Source organism: Dryas octopetala, chromosome 2, assembly GCF_963921425.1.
Source record: "Dryas octopetala chromosome 2, drDryOcto1.1, whole genome shotgun sequence".
Classification (NCBI taxonomy): Eukaryota; Viridiplantae; Streptophyta; class Magnoliopsida; order Rosales; family Rosaceae; genus Dryas; species Dryas octopetala.
The window spans coordinates 31,526,700-31,546,735 of record NC_141367.1 but is presented as its reverse complement, the minus strand read 5'-3'; the positions used below and the strand labels follow the sequence as shown (position 1 = coordinate 31,546,735).

The following is a 20,036-nucleotide window of genomic DNA, read 5'->3' as shown; positions in this document are numbered from 1 at the left end:
TATACCAGGGGCTCATGCCTTGCGCAAAACACCTTTTTATTTTTTTGAAAAATTCGACCTTTTAAAAGTACTACAGGCTATTTCTTACCCATTGAATTCAAACTCATCCTTATTTATTTATTTATTTTTGGTCTGCATCTCATTCTTATTCTTGAAGACCCGAAGTTTCCTAAGAATTTTATAAGAAAACAAGAAAAAAAGAGGTCAGCAATGAGTTCGAAAATATATGAAAAGATGACAATTAAATGATGTAAGAAGTCATGGAAATCAATGTTCAATATTGCATACATACCAATACATCATTCCATATTTTTAGGTCAAGCCTACAAGTAGGATCTGGATCCAATAAAAGCATAGTCAAGTAATTAGATTTTTTTCTTTTTTTGAGCATATCAAGTACCACAGATTGTAGTATTCTAAAAAAAAATTAATTTTATTCAAATTCTGAAATTTGAGATGAATTATTAATTATCTTATTTTGAAAAATAATAATAATTCTTTTGCTTTTTTTTTTCTTGCCGACTACTCAAAGATGAGTAATGAACAAAAAAGGTAATTAAACTCATTTACTTAATTATGTCTTTTAATTTATATAATGAAGCAATTTCCCTGTGATAATTAAATGAACTTTAATGTTCATACTCATTCCCTGTGATAAAGTTTTGTGTACGTGAATTCATGTATGTCTATGGTCCTACATCATTTCATTGGTAATAATTAAATCAAATCATTATGAGAAGAAATTAAAGTGTGAAAGGTATATATTAAGGCTTTTTTACATTTTACCTACCTGAATTTTAGTTTTTTTTACACTTTACCTATTTTGATACAATAAAAACTAATGAAAAGAACAAAATATCCTTATTTTTAACAAAAGTTAGACAAAATGAGCCAGAGGTAGTAATTATAACAAATTTTTAATTCATGTGGTAAATTGAGATAATTTTTTTTTTTTAAGTAGTGTAGTGAAATTGAGCTCAAAAATTCAAGTGAGTAAAGTGTAATAAAACCATATATTAATCAATCAGTAATGTAACGAGTGGAAGTTGCCATGCAAATTTGCAGTCTTAAAGTTGTTTTGAGAAAAAATTGAAAGATATATATATATGTAGGTTCCTGTATGCATATATATATATATATACGTACCAACCATGATCTTCTGAGTCCTGATCTGCAAGATATGCTTTATATCGATCGATCGATCGGTTCATATATCTCGATCTCATTTACGAAATTAACGAACCTGATGGAATGGTGCTTTGGAACTTCCCAAGTTCGCAAGTCTTAAAGTTGTTAATTTATAGAGATAAAAAGAATATATGCCTGGTTCCTCCAAAGTGCAGATACAATATTACGTACTGCCTTCATACAACTAACCTCCTGTACAAGATGCTTTGCGTTCACTGTAAATTTTGATCAATTAATCTTTTCAAAAAGGCTTTGGTCCAAGTAAACACCTCCATGCTTGGAGCCTTGGAGAGTTGGAGGGCGGCACATCTTGTTTTCCCATTTGCCTTTCGGTGGTCAATCGTCAAGAATTAATCAATTAGGAAAATCCCTTCAAATTCATTTTTTCTACATTAAAACCCATGACATTATTTTTTCGTGTGTTAACCCCTTTGACCATTTGCCAATTCATCATTCTTTCTATTTCTATTTTTAGATTTTTTAATCCGTATTTTTTAAATTTAAACTTTATAAATTCCTCATATGCCCTTATTTCTATTTAAGATGTTTTTTCCTTAGTTGACTTTTAATTTTTTTGTAACATTTGTATATACTCTTTACAATTTTTGTGCTTTAAATGCTAATGATTCATATATTGTTGGACAATTTTTCCAAATGTCAATCATGAATGCCCATATATGAATTTTTTAATTATATTAATAATTATAAACAAATAAATAACCTACAAATAATTCTAATAAATATATAATGAACCTAAACAAAATTATATATAAATATAATGAACATACACACAATTCTAATGAACTCTAAATCATTAACAAATGAATTACCTACAAGGCTACAACAACTAATGAACCTACATACAATTCTTTTTTAGTGACAAATAACCTACAAAAATATTAAAGAACCTAGAAGAATTAAAACACCTACATATAATTCTCGTTGTAGGTTCTTTATATTTGACTCAATCATGGTCTGAAGAAGATATATATATATATTTTTTTTATCAAATGAGAAAATATATCTATTTATATATTTATATATATATCACACCATAAAAAGTGCCTTAAATTAAGTGTTTTACTAAATTTAAGGAGATTCATTTTCTAATGGGAGAATTAATGACAATTAAAAAGTGACACAATTTGAAAATAATTACATAGTGGCACAATTTGTAAAAAGTAGAGATCTAATGGAATATTGTTATCTTAGGTGGAGCAGGATTTTAAATATGAGTTTTAACTATTAAAAAAAAGTAATGGTGTTAGACTCTAAAAAAAACAAAATTTAATGGACTAATATCGAAATCACCCTTAATTATTATTATTATTATTATTATTATTTGAGAATGGATGTATCGTCAAAAAAGGTTTAAGACACCATAATTAAGCTGCAAAATTGAACCAAACCATCTAAATAGCTTGTGTAACCAACTTGATCAAATATTCGATTCAACGTTTTATGATGACTTCCATCTTGAGTCAAGATTCTTGACCATTAACTACACTACACGTACACGGCTGGAACTTAAGCTGCATCCAAAACACCCAAATTCGTTTACGAAGGACGTGGTCGCGCGATTTAGCATTTTCAATTTTTTTTTTTTGTTACCGTGTTGTTTCTAACTTTCTACTTTCTTGCACAAAGGATTGTAAAAACCATGCACAAATTTGTTTGTGTCAATGGTTTTTTAATTTTAATTTTTTGCATAAAGATTAATTTTATTTTTTTATTTTTTGACCAGAAAGATTAATTTTCTTTTAGTTTTCTTTTTTCAGTCAACTTTTTCTTATAGTTGTTTCGATCAGCAGCTTCTAGAAAATTTAAACGCCCCCTCAATGAGGTCCAATTTTCCTAGTATGGTTCTCACAGAGAATCCGGTAAGATATACCACTAAGGAGACTCAGATGGCCCTATAAATACCATAATGGTCTTCTACCCTTCTCTCCAAGCAATTCCAACGCTTTATATCTCTCTTAATTGTCCTGATTAGTACTCGATCAATTCCCTATTAGCAGTTTTGCTCTCTCTGCTGCCTGTTGTTTTGTTTATTAATCACAAATACATGCAATTAAGCATGGGGCTCTCAAAAACATTCTCAGCATCCGATGTGTCGGTCCAATCCACCTTTGCCTCTCGCTATATCCGAGACTCACCTGCTAAGTACGTATCAATACGAATTTCCTTCTTCTTAATATACATTCATCGTTGTCGTTGTTGTTGTTTGATCCATGAATATTAATTGATTATTGAATGTCGATCGAGTAATTGTGGTTGTATTTTATAAACGATGGATGCAGGTACAAGATGCCGGAGAATTCAATACCAAAGGAGGTGGCGTACCAGGTGATTAGTGACGAGCTGATGCTTGATTGTAAGCCAAGGTTGAACTTGGCTTCGTTTGTGACGACGTGGATGGAGCCAGAGTGTGATAAGCTTATCATGGACTCTATCAACAAGAACTACGTCGACATGGATGAATACCCTGTTACCACTGACCTTCAGGTATACCATCTCGATCTCACACATTACACATACTATATTTATTGCTGAATGGGGGTGTACTGGTGTCCAGACTCCAGACCCAAAAAAGGAATACATCGAAAAGCCTTTTTTGGTGCAAAATAGACCACACCCGTGACCCGTAAAGGAAATGACCAAAACAGACCCTGCTATGAGGTCATATTCGAATTTACTACTTTCAGACCAAAATACGAAATTACTCTGTCCAATTGACCAAGACCAATTGTAGTATTGTGTTCAAAGTTTTCCTTAGTCAATAGCTTTGTTCATAAATCATAATAAAGGTATGGCCCGGTGTGGTCAAAGGGGAATTGATGCTAATTAATTTTGTTTCGGTACTATATATTAATGCTAATTATACATATTAAAAAATTTGTACAGAATCGGTGCGTGAACATGATAGCCGATCTTTTTAATGCACCCTATGAAGAGAATGAAGCTGCGACCGGAACAGGAACAGTGGGGTCATCTGAGGCCATAATGCTGGCAGGCCTTGCCTTCAAGAGGAAGTGGCAGATGAAAAGGAAAGCGGAGGGCAAGCCTTATGACAAGCCCAACATTGTGACTGGTGCCAATGTCCAAGTCTGCTGGGAAAAATTTGCAAGGTACTTTGAAGTTGAACTCAAGGAAGTCAAGGTCAGAGAAGGCTACTATGTCATGGACCCTGCCAAGGCTGTGGACATGGTCGATGAAAACACCATCTGTGTTGCTGCTATCTTGGGTTCCACTTACAATGGACAATTTGAGGATGTCAAGCTCTTAAATGATCTTTTGCTAGAAAAGAACAAGCGAACTGGGTACATACATAAACAAATAATTAAACATGCACTATTTTTAAGGATTCAATTATATGTGACATGTTTGATTCATTTTATGCTTGATGCATTTGGCAGGTGGGATACCCCAATTCATGTTGACGCGGCGAGTGGTGGGTTCATTGCGCCATTCTTGTATCCTGAGCTTGAATGGGACTTCCGTCTTCCACTGGTGAAGAGCATTAATGTGAGCGGGCACAAGTATGGTCTTGTGTATGCTGGAATTGGGTGGATCATTTGGAGGAGCAAAGATGACTTGCCTGAAGATCTTATCTTTCACATAAATTACCTTGGAGCTGATCAACCCACCTTCACCCTCAATTTCTCTAAAGGTCACAAACAATAACCCAATTAATAACTTAACTTGGTCAGCTTCAATTTATGACAATGAATCACAGTGCTCAATATTATGCTTTCATTTTATTTGCAGGGTCTAGTCAGATTATTGCTCAATATTATCAGCTTACCCGATTGGGTTTTGAGGTGAGACCCTGATAAAAGAAAAATGATCCCAATTTACTATGATCGATCGATCTCTTAATAATATATTCTCTGTTTTTGTACGTGGGTTGTAGGGATACCGTAATATCATGGAAAATTGTCACAAAAATGCAATGGTGCTAAAAAAAGGGTTGGAAAAGACAGGGCAGTTCAAGATATTGTCAAAGGACATTGGGGTTCCGGTGGTGGCCTTTTCTCTCAAGGAAAGAAGCCGTTATGATGAATTCGAGGTGTCTGAGCATTTGCGTCGTTTCGGGTGGATTGTGCCTGCATATTCCATGCCGGCGGATGCTGAGCATGTGTCCCTTCTTCGTGTTGTCATAAGGGAAGACTTCTCGCGCACTCTTGCTGAGCGACTTGTCGTTGATATCACACACGTAATGAAAGAGCTCGATAAGCTGCTGCCACTGCCACAAGCTAACAATGGCAACATTCACACGAGTGTGCTCAACAAATTACAGATTGTTGCCAGTAATGGTGCGTAACGCTTCAACTGCCACTCACTACTGCTGACTGGGAACTGCACTTCAATTTTAAGACATATATGGCATGCATTAACTAAGTTTATTACAACTTTCATTGTAACATCTGATCAGTTATTAATTAATTTGGAGTTTTTTCTTTTCGGAATTCGATTGTACTTTCAGCACAACTACTAATTAATGAGTCATGTTAATTTCTCGGGTTAAATATATAGATTTGATGCCTATTCATAAAGATTGAGATTGACCAATTAAGGATATTGTGTTTTGTTTTTCTTTAGCAATCCCACATTGTGTTTGGATTACAGTTACACCCTTGCTCGACGGTCACCTGCCTATTTCTATCTGTACGTGCATATATTGTGAATTTGTGACTATTAAATACAGAAAGAAAAACTGTTTAATTGCTTTTTCTTTTTTATTCATACGAAAGTAGTGTTTAATTTTATGCATATATGCTTCTGTACTGTTTATGTTTAGCAATGTTAGGACAAGAGCAAAAGTGATGTTTAATTAAGACAGAACAAAAGCATATATGCATGAAATAAAACAGTAGTTTCATTTCATATTTGCTTTTGAACTTGATATTTCTCTTACCATCCAACCAAAACTCCTCATCACAGTCAGAGTGGCAATGCCCTAACTTCCCACAGTTAGAGCAGAAATTTGAAAGTCTCTCATATTTCACAGGGACCCAAGTAGTTGTCCGACCATTATGTGCAATCGTTAAGCCATCAACAAAGAGTTTTGTGATATATGTCAACATTAACCCTAACCATCAATAATCTCCTATAGGGTACACCTTAGGAATTAGGATCCTCAACTTAATTTGATGACTGTGCCCGGCCAGCTTCACTTGGGACTTGTTGTGCAATGTATTTCCATCATCTTAAATGGGAGACAGTGAGGCACATTGTTGTGCAATGAGACTTTTGGTTATTGCAATGAGAGAGAGTCTGAATGTCTGATGGAGAGACAATGAGAATGGTGTCGGATTTTATGGTGTCCGAAACAGAGAAAATCGTCGAGCATTTTGATTGGGGAACAAGTTTCAACAGTCAACGTTGTGCCCAAGATTTTCCCTTTTGGAGAGGCAAGTCTTGGGCAGTAATTCAGAAGGTTCACCATGAAACCTCCACAACGTCTTCCCCACTCAACTTTTTGAAGTTAAGCCCAGGCCTGCTTCAAGCCCATTTACAGCCCATCTTGAGCCTCCCTTTGCCTGGTCTCCTTTTTAACGAATTCACTCTTTTCTTTCTACTCCCTCTGTAAAATTCTCAGTCTCGCACCATTACTAGCAGCTAGCTATAGCTTTCAGACAAGTAAGCCTTGCCTATTTCTTGTTCACATTCACATACGTTTTCTTTTAATTTTTATTTTTGTGTTAGCGTTGAGTAACACACTAACACGTAGTGGCTTTGGCTTGGGATCAACAGTTGAAACGAAAGTAAGTAGCAAAATTCATAACCCCTGCTTCCTAGTAGTGCAGAACTGCTTTAACTTTGGCCATGATAGGGATGTTAAGAGGAACATGAGCTTCAAGTAAATCAGATTTTGCCATGTGTTGTGGGTGGTTATAAATTTCTTGAATGTTCACACTCTACCGACTCAAAGAATAGCTCAAATTCATGTGAACATGCTGGAACAAAATCTAATGTGTCACACTGTCACCCTGTGAAAGACTGATATCACTCACTAATATGGCACTATCCAATGCTCAGTGGGAACATTATATGCAAGTGTGGAGTTCATTAATGATTACATCTTGAATAAACCAAGGCACAAACCAATAGTCATCCTTCCACAATTCCACAACCACCGCACTAATCCAAAACCATGGTATATATATGTACTTTGCCTAGGACTATGGAGGTCAGTGTACAAGATCAGATCAGAAAATCGACCCTAAGTATAAGTCCAAGTCTAGTAAATATGACCTTGAAGATGAAAGCCTGCATTGTTTCTGTGTTTGTGTTTCTGATAGCCACAAAAATGTTTATTCTGGAAGTCGATGGAGCTGGAGAATGTGGAAGGACCCCAATTAGGGCTGCAGCAACCAGTTTGAGCCCATGTTTGAGTGCAGCTGGAAATGTGAGGGCCAAGGTTCCCCCAATTTGTTGCACCAAAGTTGGGGCCTTGATAAAGACTGCCCCCAGATGCCTTTGTGCTGTTTTATTGTCACCTTTGGCAAAGCAGGCTGGGATTAATCCTGCAATTGCTATCACTATTCCAAAGAGATGCAACATCAGGAACCGACCTGCTGGAAAGAAGTGTGGAAGTAAGTAGCTATATTTATACATATATGTCATTATAATTATTTGCTCAAATAATTTTCCAATTAAAATTAATGCTGGTGCTGTTCTAAACTTAGCCTATCAATACAAGATGGGAAAATTTAATTTTATAAACATAAAGCCAATGCCATTGATTGACAAGATTCCTAATCAAGATGCTAGTATTTGTGAAACTGTGAAAGTGGCACATATAAGGTGCTACATATGGTGATTTTTAGAAAATTGATTGCTTTTGCTTTCTTGTTGCACTATGTATATATGTTATTGTTGTAGTGGGTAAATCACTAGAACCCATTCCCATCATTCTACTAAAGATGAGCAAAAATGCATGCCCCATATAGCTCACATGGCTGATCTGCATTCTGAGTTTCTGACTATCCTTGAAATTCTCTGTTTGCAGGGTACGTAGTCCCATAAACCAAAATCAGAGAGTCCAACCATTAATTGGCCATATAAAAAGGGGGAACTAGCAAATCAAATGTTAAAATGAGATTAGAGAGTGTTAAATTTGAATAAAATGTAACCAAGGGTCATACTATCTTAGTATGTTGTGATCGTTGACCCTCAGGCACTACTAATTAGTTTTATGTACTATTTAATTTAGCATTACTGTCCTAATGCTTATCTAATGGATTATGGTTCCTATCCCTACCAACAGATCATCTTTCTCTGCATTTCTTTTGGCAAACTCGTATTTACTTACAAGGCTCAGAATTATTAAGCGTTTGGCTTTAAGAGCTTTCCAGCTAACCAAATTGAATGCACACAGTATACCCATAATCCAAAACTATTCAATTGTGCATTCATTTGGCATCGGAAACAAATGAGATTTAATAAGATTTTAAGTTCAAATGAATGAAGCAACAGTTTTGTTCCTTTTGTCATAAATGAGACACCGAATTGATATGTCGAGCTTACATAATCTTCTTGCTCAATGTTATCCGTTAATGTGCATATGTGAATCTGGAGTCTAAAAGCATTTCCCATGTCTTTCACATCAAATACTCTAATCACAATGGCATAGATAAGGGACAACTCTTTGTCCCAAAAAAAAGGGCACAACTCAAGCCTAAAGTTTTCCCAACCATATGGATAACAATTATGAATGTAATGCTTTCCATTAGGTTGTTTCTCAAAGGATGCTTGCCTAACCAATTATAAGCTTCAGTCCCAACAACAAAGTAAACTACAGATTTTTTTTCTTTTCCGCTGGATGCAGCCTCGTTCGTTAATGGATCATATATATTAGAGGGTACAAATACAGTAAGCATATATAACGCAATATTTGAATTAAATTAAATTAAAGTACGTACATATTTAAGGATTATGGCCGGTTCCTATCCCTACCAACAGATCGTCTTTCTCTGCATTTCTTTTGGCAAACCCGTATTTACTTACAAGTTACAAGGCCCAGAATTATTAAACGTTTGGCTTCAAGAATTATTAATCAAATTGCATGCACACAGTATACCCATCATTTTGAATGTGAAACAATTGAGATTTATAAAATGTTGTGTTCAAATGAATGGATCAACAGTGTTTTTCTATTGTTAGATTAATTGAACTCTTTAACGATCCTTTTTTGTTTTGTTCTGAATGTATAATTATTCATTACCATTACCAAAACAACACATAATGATTTCCTTCCAGAACCTTTGAAAGATTGGCTAGTTTGATCAACCTCTGTCGTGTGCATGTGCAAAACAGAACAGAATCCCAAAAGCTTTATATTATTAGCCAAAACACAGTGAAAATTTGGGTCCCATTTTATTGAATTCAAATTCTCATTCACACAGACAACAAAAGATTTGTGCTAAAATCCACTGGAACTGAGACAGTGGTTGATTATGATCAGCAGTAAAAAAAAATTTGTATGAATCCAGCTGTCCATGGGCCTGGTTCTCAATAAGATATGATTGGACTTCTGGAGAAGACTTGAAAACTTATATGCTAGGCCCGGCCCATTCTCATCCCCACCGTCAGATTAAAAATCCTATCAGTTCTGGCACAAAGTACCACACATCAAACAAACATGCTCTGCCGTCGGATTATAGATCAATCAATATTTTCACACGAAATACAATGTGGGTAAACTCACGATATTACACACACTTTGGTAGTTTGGTCCATCAAATTCCATGATCAAGAGGTGGGTCCCATGCACCCACCATGAAATATAAAATACATTTTATGAATTCTTTTTCTTCTTGCATCCATTTCATTTTGAGTGAACCCCACAAAGCATGCGAAGCAGTGGACCCTGCAGCTCAATGACACTCAGCCATGTAAAAACCAAAGAAAAGGAAGGAAATATAGAGGTGGAAGATGATGACTGATATGACCCCACCATGGTGAGAAGGTGTAGAAAAAGCCCCCAAAAGAAAGAGGAACGGTTGGGAAGCACATCTGTATTCTGTGATGACAAGGAAAACAAAAAAGGAAAAGCTGAAATTTGAATTGGTATGTGCTGAACAGTAATTGATTCAGCATATCTTTGTACCTTGCAAATTATAACATAGCTTTTTACATGCAACACACCATCATAAGAGTACCCTTGCAATTATTTAGTCCCCCACACCCACATTACATATAATCAAATTAAAAGTGGACCATAGATACACATACACTACATTTTCCGAATCCCAAGAGACACCCACTTTTTTTATTTTCTCTATTCCTGCCGTTGACTGACTGCTTCTTCCAAAATCATATAATTCTTTAACTTTTTCCATTCTCCATATCTTGCACATAAATAGAAGCATTCCACCATCAAATTTATGGGTCATCCTCTCATTCATTAAGACTTTAAGAGAGAAGAGATGGGTGAGCTTCATCACTCCATGCCCATGGCTTACACTAGCAGTGGCCTCCATAGCTCTTCCCTAGGAGGTTGGGATTGTCACAGCCTTGGAGTTGTCAACACAGACAGAATGTCTTTAGGTGACCACTTTTTCTTCCTTTCTTTCTCTCTTTCACTGTTTCTGTCCACATTAATTATAGATTTGTCGTTGAATATATATGATCCGTTTTGGACATATTATTCCTGCAGTTATGGATCACGATGACATGAACGCACCATTTTGCTCACCTCTAGACTCAGACTTGTCGACTGGTTACTTAGAAGACGCTTTGCTTGAATTTGGCGAGCGTTCCAAAAGAAGACGGTTGCTGTTGTACACCGATAATGAAATCAGCAAAGACTACTCCAGCAGCATTAGTCTTCTTGCAAAGCAGAGATACTGGAATTCAGAGTGGGAAGTCATGTCTGAGAATTTTGATTGCATGAGCCAGCTAATTGGTTCTAGTGGGCTATCAGGTAAGTAATCTAGTTTAATTTGGTTCTTAATTTCTTAATTATGGGTTTAATTAATTAATATATATATGCATGGTTCCAGTTTTGCTAGGTGATCCTGTAAGTGTAACCACACCAAAGAGCCGAATCTCTGGGGAGACAGACATGGTCAAAAAGATAATGAACACACCACAAGATCAAACAAGATCAATATTGTCAGTTTCTGAAGCTATTGATTCCTCCTCTTCTTCTTCTTACAAAGACTCGGCCAACACCAAGTCATCTAAAGAAACCCTTGTTTCCAGTATTAATGCTCCTCCAACTGCAGCAGGTCTCTCTCTTTGTCTGAATTAGTATTAGTACACGTTGTATATATGGATATGATGAAATAAACAATTAAAGATTTAATATATATTAGAGTAATTAATTTTGGCATGCAGGAGGTAGTAGTGATGATAAGATGATGAGAAAGAAGAGGGTGATGAGTAGTAGTACAAGGGTGGTGTATCCATTTGCATTGGTGAAACCAGGAGGGGTAGAAGGTGACGTGACGTTAAACGACATCAACGAGAGGATCCTGATGCCGCCAACACGGCCAGTACGACACCCAGTTGGGGACTTTGCATGTCGGCCATGCGTATCGCATCCTGATGGACCAGGCCTCTCTGGCAAAGCTGTGGTGGCCCTTACCAGAATTCACACTCAGGGCAGAGGCACTATCACTATTATCAGAACCAAAGGTTAATTCATTCCTATATATGCAATTATGCATGCGTCGATCGAATGGGCCATGGCTCGGGCTTACTCGCTAATTACTACTTTCATTCATGCTCAATCTCTTCATCAATTGTATATAAGATGTTCGGATTACTTTAATTTTACACATTATATAATATATTAAGAACCATATGTTAAGTCCATCTGTTATTCAAAGTTTTAATTAATTTGTACTTAATTACTTAGACATTAGGTGTGCAACAACATATATGCACGTACAAATCTTTTCTGATCACTCCTAATGATAATACATATATATATGCTGTAATTAAAAGAAGAAAGTATAAAGAAAAAGGTCTAAAACAAAGAAAAGAAGAGAGAATAGATCGATCGAATAGAAACAAATTTAGAATGGCCCTTCAAAGATTAAAGCTTGCTATATATTGTGGACACAGAGACCTGTCGTCTAAGGCATTATTATGTAATGGTTTTACCGTATATACCCTTGTGTGGCAAAGGTGTAAAGTAGACACCTAATGTTTGCTTTTGCCTCATCTATGTATATAAAGGGCTGCCCATTTGTTTTGTTGAGATGGGGACCGTGGCGTACATCATTATAACTATCCAACAGTACCTACCGGAATTTCAGATAACATATATATATATAAATACATATGTATAATCCATTATTAATTTGTTAATTAGCTAGCGCTATAGGATTGCAACGCATTCTGGAGTTTTAGATGCCTAGCTGATTTGTTGATTAATTAATCTTGAATATTATAAGATGGGTGGATTAATCAGAATTACCACTATTTTACATGCTTGTTGGTAATGAAAGCTTTATCATCTTCCATTAATAATTAGCTATTGACAGCTACCTGCTGCAGACCTCCTCTCCAGGACTCCAACTACTACCACTAAAAGTAAAATCATTTTCAATGAAACATACCAGACCTCGAGACTTTAAGGCATTAGGATGAGGGCAGCAGCCAGTAGCTAGCTATATATGTTCCTATAAATTCTAATTAAGCAGTGAACCAATTAATCATTTTTGTAATACTATTCTGATCCTTTACTTAATTAAATGCCTACAATATTCTTCATGTGCTAGCTAATGAGCACTAGCTGTGGTGTCTTCTTCTTCACAGCCTCATAGGTCAACACCCACAATTTAAAACTTCACACAGTCACAGGGTTGAAGACAGTATCTAACATATGGGACCAATATGAAACATATGCACCCAATTAATAGTATTAAATTAACAATTTGTAACTTTGTTTAAGTTAATTAATGGCGCTATATATCTATAGATGCACTCTGCATCACACTCACTGCGAATACCCTTTGACTTCTTGTAAATTTCTAATGGCCTGACCAAACTCACGAAAAGGGAGCACATCACATGCTCGATCAATTGCTATTTGCTCAGTCACAGCCACATATTTGTATTAAAGTGCAAAAGTCCTAGCACGCAGTCTACGTCCACGTGGCCGAATATGAATTGCTTGATGCGAGTGACGTAGGACTGACGTGAATTTGTGTTTTGTCTCATTACAACAATGATTGTTGTTGTTGTTTTCGGTGAAGAAGATTTTGTCCTTCATACCCAAATTTCTTTGGATTGCAGAATCTAGGTCTGGTAGACAGGTACACACTGCACACTACTGGGATTCGGTTCATTCTCTTTAAAGAAACAAATTAAACATTTAAACCTACCGATTCAATTATATTATTAGGGGAAAAAAAGATAAAAGGGTATCATTTTCAAAATAAAATATATACATTTTAAAAAAAAAAAAGTTACGTAAAGAAAATAAAAATAAAAATCAAAGCATCATATTAAAAGACCAAAGACCTAAAAGGATGAGTAGTGATGCAGGATAGGGTTCGAATGAATTGGATGCATGGACTATATATATACTCTACTTTTTCCAAAAGGAGAAATGAAGATAATAAAGGGTCACAATCAAGTAGTACGTCTAATTAATAATCCCACACAAAATCTAAACTTTTTTAAAAAGCTTTCTACCAAGCAGAAGATTTAATGTCCATAAGTTTTTTTCTAACTCATGCGCATGATTTGTCTCTTTTATGATTTAATACTATATGAATCCATCCAAGATAGTATTGATTATTGATGTACTCAATTAACATCACTTTAGTTTGGTTGTGATCACATGGTAGTCATTTAAATCTTTACCCTTTTTCATATATATCTTCTAAAAAAGCTGAAGAAAAATAGAAAAAGAAAATCCTTGGTATACGTGAGAATATCATCCACTTTTACTTTTCCAAATCCCCAATATGGTGAATTGCTCCTTTTGATTTAAATATATATTGGATTGCTATCGGGATTTCATTCTGCAAGTTTATACTTTTTACATATATTATTAATGATTTTGCCATGTACGGATCTAATTCTATGCATAAATTTTGAAAATATCTCACATACGTTTCCACCGTATATGAAAAATATGGGATACAAATAGAAAACATGAAATTTGATTTTTCATTGTCCTCCCGTTATTGCTTGACCCAAGTTTCAATTATTACCAAATTAATCTACAAAGATACAAACAATCACTCTGTTCATTACCAAACCAAAAATCTATTAATTAAGAAAATCAACAGATACAAAGATCACTATGTTCTTGCCGTAAATGTAACCTCTAAGTTGAATCCACAAATCGGGTCTCCAATGGTAATCATTGTAGCTTTTGGATTTGGGTGTGGGAGTAACTTAATGCGAGTGATGAATATTGTGACGATGAGAAAGGGTGAGAGAAGCAACATATAATTTTATTTTATTTTTTGAGTTTAATATGTATTTGGATTTGTTAGTTGGGTTCAGTCTTGTAGAGGAGATTTGGAGATGTTAGGTGAATGGTGAATCCATATGTTCTCAGCTTCAGTCTGATGAATCACTCGCATTGGGAAGCGAAGAGCTACAAACTTCGATCTCTTTGTAGTATATTGAAGAAAAAGTTTGAAGGGCTGACTTGATTCTTATGAGTTTGAGCTAAAAAGTTTCGTCCACTCATTCTAACCATATTAATAAGATTATAAGAATGTCTTATTAATAAGTCTAGGGAATCACATAACTATTTTATAAAAAAAATAAGACATAAATTCAATTTAGACACATAACTATATAAGCTATTTCAACGGGGTCCATGAATTTTAAAATATTTCAAATATACACTCGATTTATTATCTAAATTGAAAAATGAATTTATGTCCATTGATTCGTTGAGAGATCAGTTAAATGACAGCTTGGCTTTTGCTGACCGAGATTACTTGACAACGTGGCTTTATCTCAGCAAACATTTCCCGCCGAATGAGCGACACGGGCCCACAATTTAATAATAATAGAGAGAGTGAGAGTTTGTGGGCCTGTGGCAGGGGTTAGGTGGACTCATGTCGCTCATTTTCCGCCAAATGAGCGACACAGGTCCACCTAACCCCTGACAGGGGTCCACAAACTCATCATCTCTTTCTCGCTCGTTGAACACAAGTGAGAGATTTATATTCGAATTTGGGGGAAAACGTGATATTTTTTGGAGACTAAATGGTCAGGAGAGCGTTCGACGAGCGGGAAAGAGGTGATGGGTGTGTGGGCCCGTGTCAAGTGGACATGTGTTACTTATTTGGCGAGAAATGTATGCTGAGTTGGTGCCACGTCGCCAATTAATCCCCGTTAGCAAAAGTCAAGCTGACATTTAACTGATCTCTCAATTAATTGATGAACGGAATTTCAATTTTCAATTTACATAATAAATCATGTGTATATTTGAAATATTTGAAAGTTCATGGACCTCGTTGAAATAACATATATAGTTATGTGTCTAAATTGAATTTATGCCAAAAAATAACTTAAAATAAATTATTGTATTATTGTATTATATGATAATTTTCTTAAAATATAATTTTTAAGATATTGTTGCTATGTTTTTTTGTCATTTTCACATATTAGTACCAAACGCATTTTTATTGTTTTGTTCTCATAAAATATTTTCAGATTATTCCACCAAATGCATTCTTAAATCTTGAATATGCATAATTTAATTTCTTGTTTTTATTTTTGTAAAATAATTTTTAAAAAATCGTTATGTAAAATGTTATCCGACCCCAAAAACATTTTCCCTTTTGTAATATGGCTATGACTCTATGAGCCTATGAGCATCGTTGATTGGTTTATCAAGAAGAAATACGGGTGTTAGAGGGTCGAGATAAAATATGGGCCCTCTGCCCACTCGAGTGTGGACTTTTCTATAATCATTTGTTAATCCTTGGACCCTGTGTAAAAAAACTATTTGGGCCAACATAGTACCTCATGAAAGCCCGCATAGGTCTAAGGGCAAAACCATTGCGAGAGGTTGTGTGATAATATAGTACTTGCTGTTGGGCATTTGGCTAACAAAAACTCAGAATTTTGTAGGCCATCTTTTCAATTAAAAGGTAAGACAATGTGGTGTCTATATCACTTAACATATGACATGAAGATTTTCAGTTAGAGAAAATTTACCATCCATATATGCTAGCTAATTGCCATATATTAGCTGCCAACTGCAAGGGTTGCCAAGATATCTAGCTAGCTTATAAAGACACACTTATGTCCTAAAAAAGTAAATATCAATACACTAGAAGCATATTTATACATTACATATCCCTTTGAGATTTTGAAATTGACCATCACACATAGGAAATGTTCAAGATATCATGTGCTTTTTTAGAGAAAATTTTAAGCATAACGGTTCAACGAGTGTAGAATATTCATGTTATAATAATTAATTACGTGACCAACATGTATAGGTTGACTTTAAGTGTACACAGAGTAGACAACCGTCTTAGATTTCAAAATATTGAGAACTCTCAAATTTTATAAATCCCTTATATTAAGTTAAAATAATGTATATAAAGAATCGAAAATCTTATTTTTATTATTCTTCTAAGATTTTTAAATTTCAAGAAAAACCTTACCAACATAGATGAATGTGAAAATGGAATGTATCCTATTATACCTAAATGTTTCTGATTTCGTTGGGTCGGGTCATGCAGTCTAATGAAAACATAATTACTGTTGCAGGAGGATCGCAGCTAGGTCATACAATCGTCCTAAATGATCAGTCAAAGTCTAAAGTCAAAGCGTTAAATTCAGTCCAACTTCCATCCCGTTTCAACCTGATGCTCATACGTCAAATATTCTATTCATGGTTTGCATTAATTATTGAAGTAAACGGTAAACCATATTGCACGTTCATAAATCATAATTCTACTCATGTTCTTTAGTTCCTAACCAAGAATCTTGTGCCACGTAAGATAAAAGTGAACGAGCTACGCGCACAGTTTTCTCACATAGCGCATTATTGTTGACTTAGCTATATGAATTGGGTACTTGATGCGTTACTCGAGAGTCAAGAGTCTTGCAGCCAAATTATATATTGATAATACCACGTTATATATTGATAACACCACGTCAATAATTTTTTCAAGGTATGCATGTTATTGACTTTTGACCCATACCAGATAAATCGCCCACATAGTGAAAACCTTTTGGCCTATGATTGGACCATGTCAATCTGGATATATTAATGCAACTGTTATTTGTGGGTCCAACTGCCACGCGGCCAATCACCAAATTAATATGAAGAAAATGAATTTTTACTAGATTGTAGTCGCCAGTCGCCACTTCATCATGGATAGTAATCATAGTATGGCCGCCACAGAATTTTTTTTCTATTTACAATTATTTATTTATTTGTTAAGCAAAAAGCTAATAAAACTAATAACATAAAAACAAAAATAGGGGCCCTGTTTTTGCCATCTTGGATCGAACAGAGAGACAAAAGAAGTCAAAAACAAAGAGAAACAAGAAATTTAAGGAGAGACTCAATTTTCAATTATTAGGACAAGCAAAATGAACATACATTACATTATCGAGGGACTCACAGACATGACTTACTCGATCAAAAAATAAGTGACTTCAAAAATCAAAATTCAAATGGAAGACCTTTAATAACATCCCCACCCCATGGACAAATTAAAATGAATCTCATTAAACAAAAATGAAAACGATCTATATAAGAGAAAGTATACATGACCCAGTCACCCACCCAATGTTTAATTTGTGTAACACGAATCAAGTCCTCCTAGTCCTAGACAATCAATTATCTGAAATTGAAATTCCTACAAGTACCAAGAACAGGACCTCCTGGAATCAGATGATGAGAGATGGAGTTAATTGTGAGGAAAAACCATTGAGGGGTTTCTCTTAATTGTGTGACCAAGACAGGCACAAGAGAAGATGGTCTTGAGGACTTTGAGGAGAACTTTGCCGCGTTTTGGGATCCAGCGAGGGGCCATTGCAGAAGCGACGCCGTGAGTGGCAGGTGGTGGCGGCGGTGGTGGTGGTCCGGGAGCAGACATGGGTGCGTGTGGTGTACGTGGCTACTGAGTAGGTGGCTGCTTCTATTGTGGGTTACGTAAGTGGGTTGAGGTTGAGCAATGAGCTAGCTAGCTAGCTAGCTAGCTGGCAATTACAATGAGTGATAGACAGAGCTAGCTTAGCTGTTGTTACTTGTGACTTGCGAGTTCGAAGAAGAGGCAGTGAAGTGGAGGAGGTTGTGTCGATGGTCGACAGTCGACAATTAATATGAGTGTAGAAGCCGCGTAGATTGGTTTAACCGAGTAGGATGCGTGTTATGGTGGCTCTTCATCTCTTATAATCTTATTGTATTTGTGCCATTCGGACTCGTTCTTTGTATAAAATCCCACACCCAAGTACCCAACCAGTCAACCACCACTCTCGCAACCCAAACCCAAATTGCCCAATTCTCATATACGGTATACACGCCTACGCTATAAAAGTGTGAAGTCCCCTTTAGGCTTTGGCTTCCTCCAGCTTTGAACGGGTCACTTGCTTTCACTTCCACACACGCTTTAATTTTTTGCTCAAATTTTAAGGTCCTAAGTTTGTATCTTCGAGTGATGTCACGTTCTTTTTTATTACAAGACTCCAGCGTTTACTTTGGAATATGCATTCATTCCCCTTCTATTATTGTTTCTTATCATCTTGCTGAGACAGTGAGACCTCCAAAATCCAAATGAGAAAGTTGTTGGTGCAAAAAAAGGTATTGTGACTTTATGAAATGTATAGAATTGATTGGCCGTGCCTTCTTTGTCGTACGGTACGACAAAGGGCGATCTAGCTTGTTTGGGCTTCGGCCCGTTTTTCGTCTATGGGCTTTATCAAGTGCATTGCATAAAAAAGAAGAAAAACAGGGGGATCCAAGCTGTTCTATGCCAGAAAATGTGGAGGGAAAATACTTAGTCATAGGGTATTTTTGGCAAAATGTATATTGATTCTTATCCATTTTTATTGCCATACTATATTAGTTATATTACTTGTACGGTTGTACCATATTCTTACGTTGTCCTACCCACCTCTTGCCTCTTTGGTTTGAAGTTTGAACCAGTCATTAATTTACTTTTATTTGATAACAGTGAGTATAAATTAATTCTTATAGTTTACATTCAGTAATTCAAATAAATTGATTTCAGAGGTCATCTAATTCTATTGATTAACTCTGTCATGTATATATAAGTGTGTGGACGTTTCTTTAATTTTATGGCCACGGGAACTTTTAAGTCTTTGAAATTAGTCTAAGATTTAGAATTATAATAGTTAATGACTTAATTTGTTGTTCCAATGTAATTAAGAAAAACACTAAGGGCCTGTTTGGAAGCAGGTATTTCATGTGAGAGATTTGGATTTGGGAAGCCCAAATCCAAATACACTTGTTTGGATTTAATTTAAAGAACTGACTTGGATCTGGCCTAAATCTATGATAGATTATTGGATTTGAAAAGGCCAAATCCATGGATTTAAAATATCATATGCAACTAGGTATATGAAATCCCACCATCCCATTCTCTCTCTATCTCACTTCTGGAGACTTTTCCGACCACCATTCTGGTTACAATAAAAATAATTGGATTTAACACAATTGTAAAATTAATAATTCATTAAAGATTTTTTATTAAAAACTTATATCACTGTTTGGCATTGGCAATCATTGCCCGGGGCATAGATGAACAGTGCGACAGTGGTAATTTGTTTAGTTTAAAAAGAAAAATTTATAAAAAAAATATAACGTAGACTTATTTATGCAAAGTGAATCTATTTATCATTATAACTTTTTATGTGAGTTTTTTTTATAT

At 35.4% G+C, this 20,036-nt stretch overlaps 3 protein-coding genes across 3 annotated transcripts; all 3 read left to right on the top strand.

Moving 5' to 3' along the window:
- Positions 1-3,167: 3,167 nt before the first annotated feature.
- Positions 3,168-5,704, top strand: LOC147295721 (glutamate decarboxylase 4-like). The gene is made up of 6 exons (XM_086230590.1): positions 3,168-3,351; positions 3,489-3,693; positions 4,093-4,508; positions 4,605-4,858; positions 4,957-5,009; positions 5,102-5,704. The coding sequence occupies exons 1-6, from the start codon at positions 3,254-3,256 to the stop codon at positions 5,510-5,512; spliced, it is 1,437 nt and encodes a 478-aa protein (XP_086086716.1). The 5' UTR covers positions 3,168-3,253; the 3' UTR covers positions 5,513-5,704.
- Positions 5,705-7,400: 1,696 nt separating this feature from the next.
- On the top strand, positions 7,401-8,460 carry LOC147295720 (Bifunctional inhibitor/lipid-transfer protein/seed storage 2S albumin superfamily protein). The gene is made up of 2 exons (XM_086233793.1): positions 7,401-7,787; positions 8,204-8,460. The coding sequence occupies exons 1-2, from the start codon at positions 7,442-7,444 to the stop codon at positions 8,218-8,220; spliced, it is 363 nt and encodes a 120-aa protein (XP_086089919.1). The 5' UTR covers positions 7,401-7,441; the 3' UTR covers positions 8,221-8,460.
- A 2,088-nt stretch (positions 8,461-10,548) lies between these two features.
- Positions 10,549-12,020, top strand: LOC147295719 (XRI1-like protein). The gene is made up of 4 exons (XM_086233845.1): positions 10,549-10,743; positions 10,853-11,119; positions 11,199-11,426; positions 11,536-12,020. Exons 1-4 carry the CDS (start codon positions 10,623-10,625, stop codon positions 11,838-11,840), a joined length of 921 nt encoding a protein of 306 aa, XP_086089971.1. The 5' UTR covers positions 10,549-10,622; the 3' UTR covers positions 11,841-12,020.
- The last annotated feature ends 8,016 nt before the right edge of the window (positions 12,021-20,036 follow it).

What these genes read in the sequence shown, in the direction of transcription:
- LOC147295720 (XM_086233793.1), top strand. Translation starts at nt 7,442, where the DNA reads ATGACCTTGAAGATGAAAGCCTGCATTGTTTCTGTGTTTGTGTTTCTG.
- LOC147295719 (XM_086233845.1), top strand. Translation starts at nt 10,623, where the DNA reads ATGGGTGAGCTTCATCACTCCATGCCCATGGCTTACACTAGCAGTGGC. An exon ending in CACAGACAGAATGTCTTTAG is followed by an intron (nt 10,744 to 10,852) that starts GTGACCACTTTT and finishes TTATTCCTGCAG; the next exon opens with TTATGGATCACGATGACATG. An exon ending in TGCTCCTCCAACTGCAGCAG is followed by an intron (nt 11,427 to 11,535) that starts GTCTCTCTCTTT and finishes TTTGGCATGCAG; the next exon opens with GAGGTAGTAGTGATGATAAG.
- LOC147295721 (XM_086230590.1), top strand. Translation starts at nt 3,254, where the DNA reads ATGCAATTAAGCATGGGGCTCTCAAAAACATTCTCAGCATCCGATGTG. An exon ending in ATCCGAGACTCACCTGCTAA is followed by an intron (nt 3,352 to 3,488) that starts GTACGTATCAAT and finishes CGATGGATGCAG; the next exon opens with GTACAAGATGCCGGAGAATT. An exon ending in TTACCCGATTGGGTTTTGAG is followed by an intron (nt 5,010 to 5,101) that starts GTGAGACCCTGA and finishes CGTGGGTTGTAG; the next exon opens with GGATACCGTAATATCATGGA.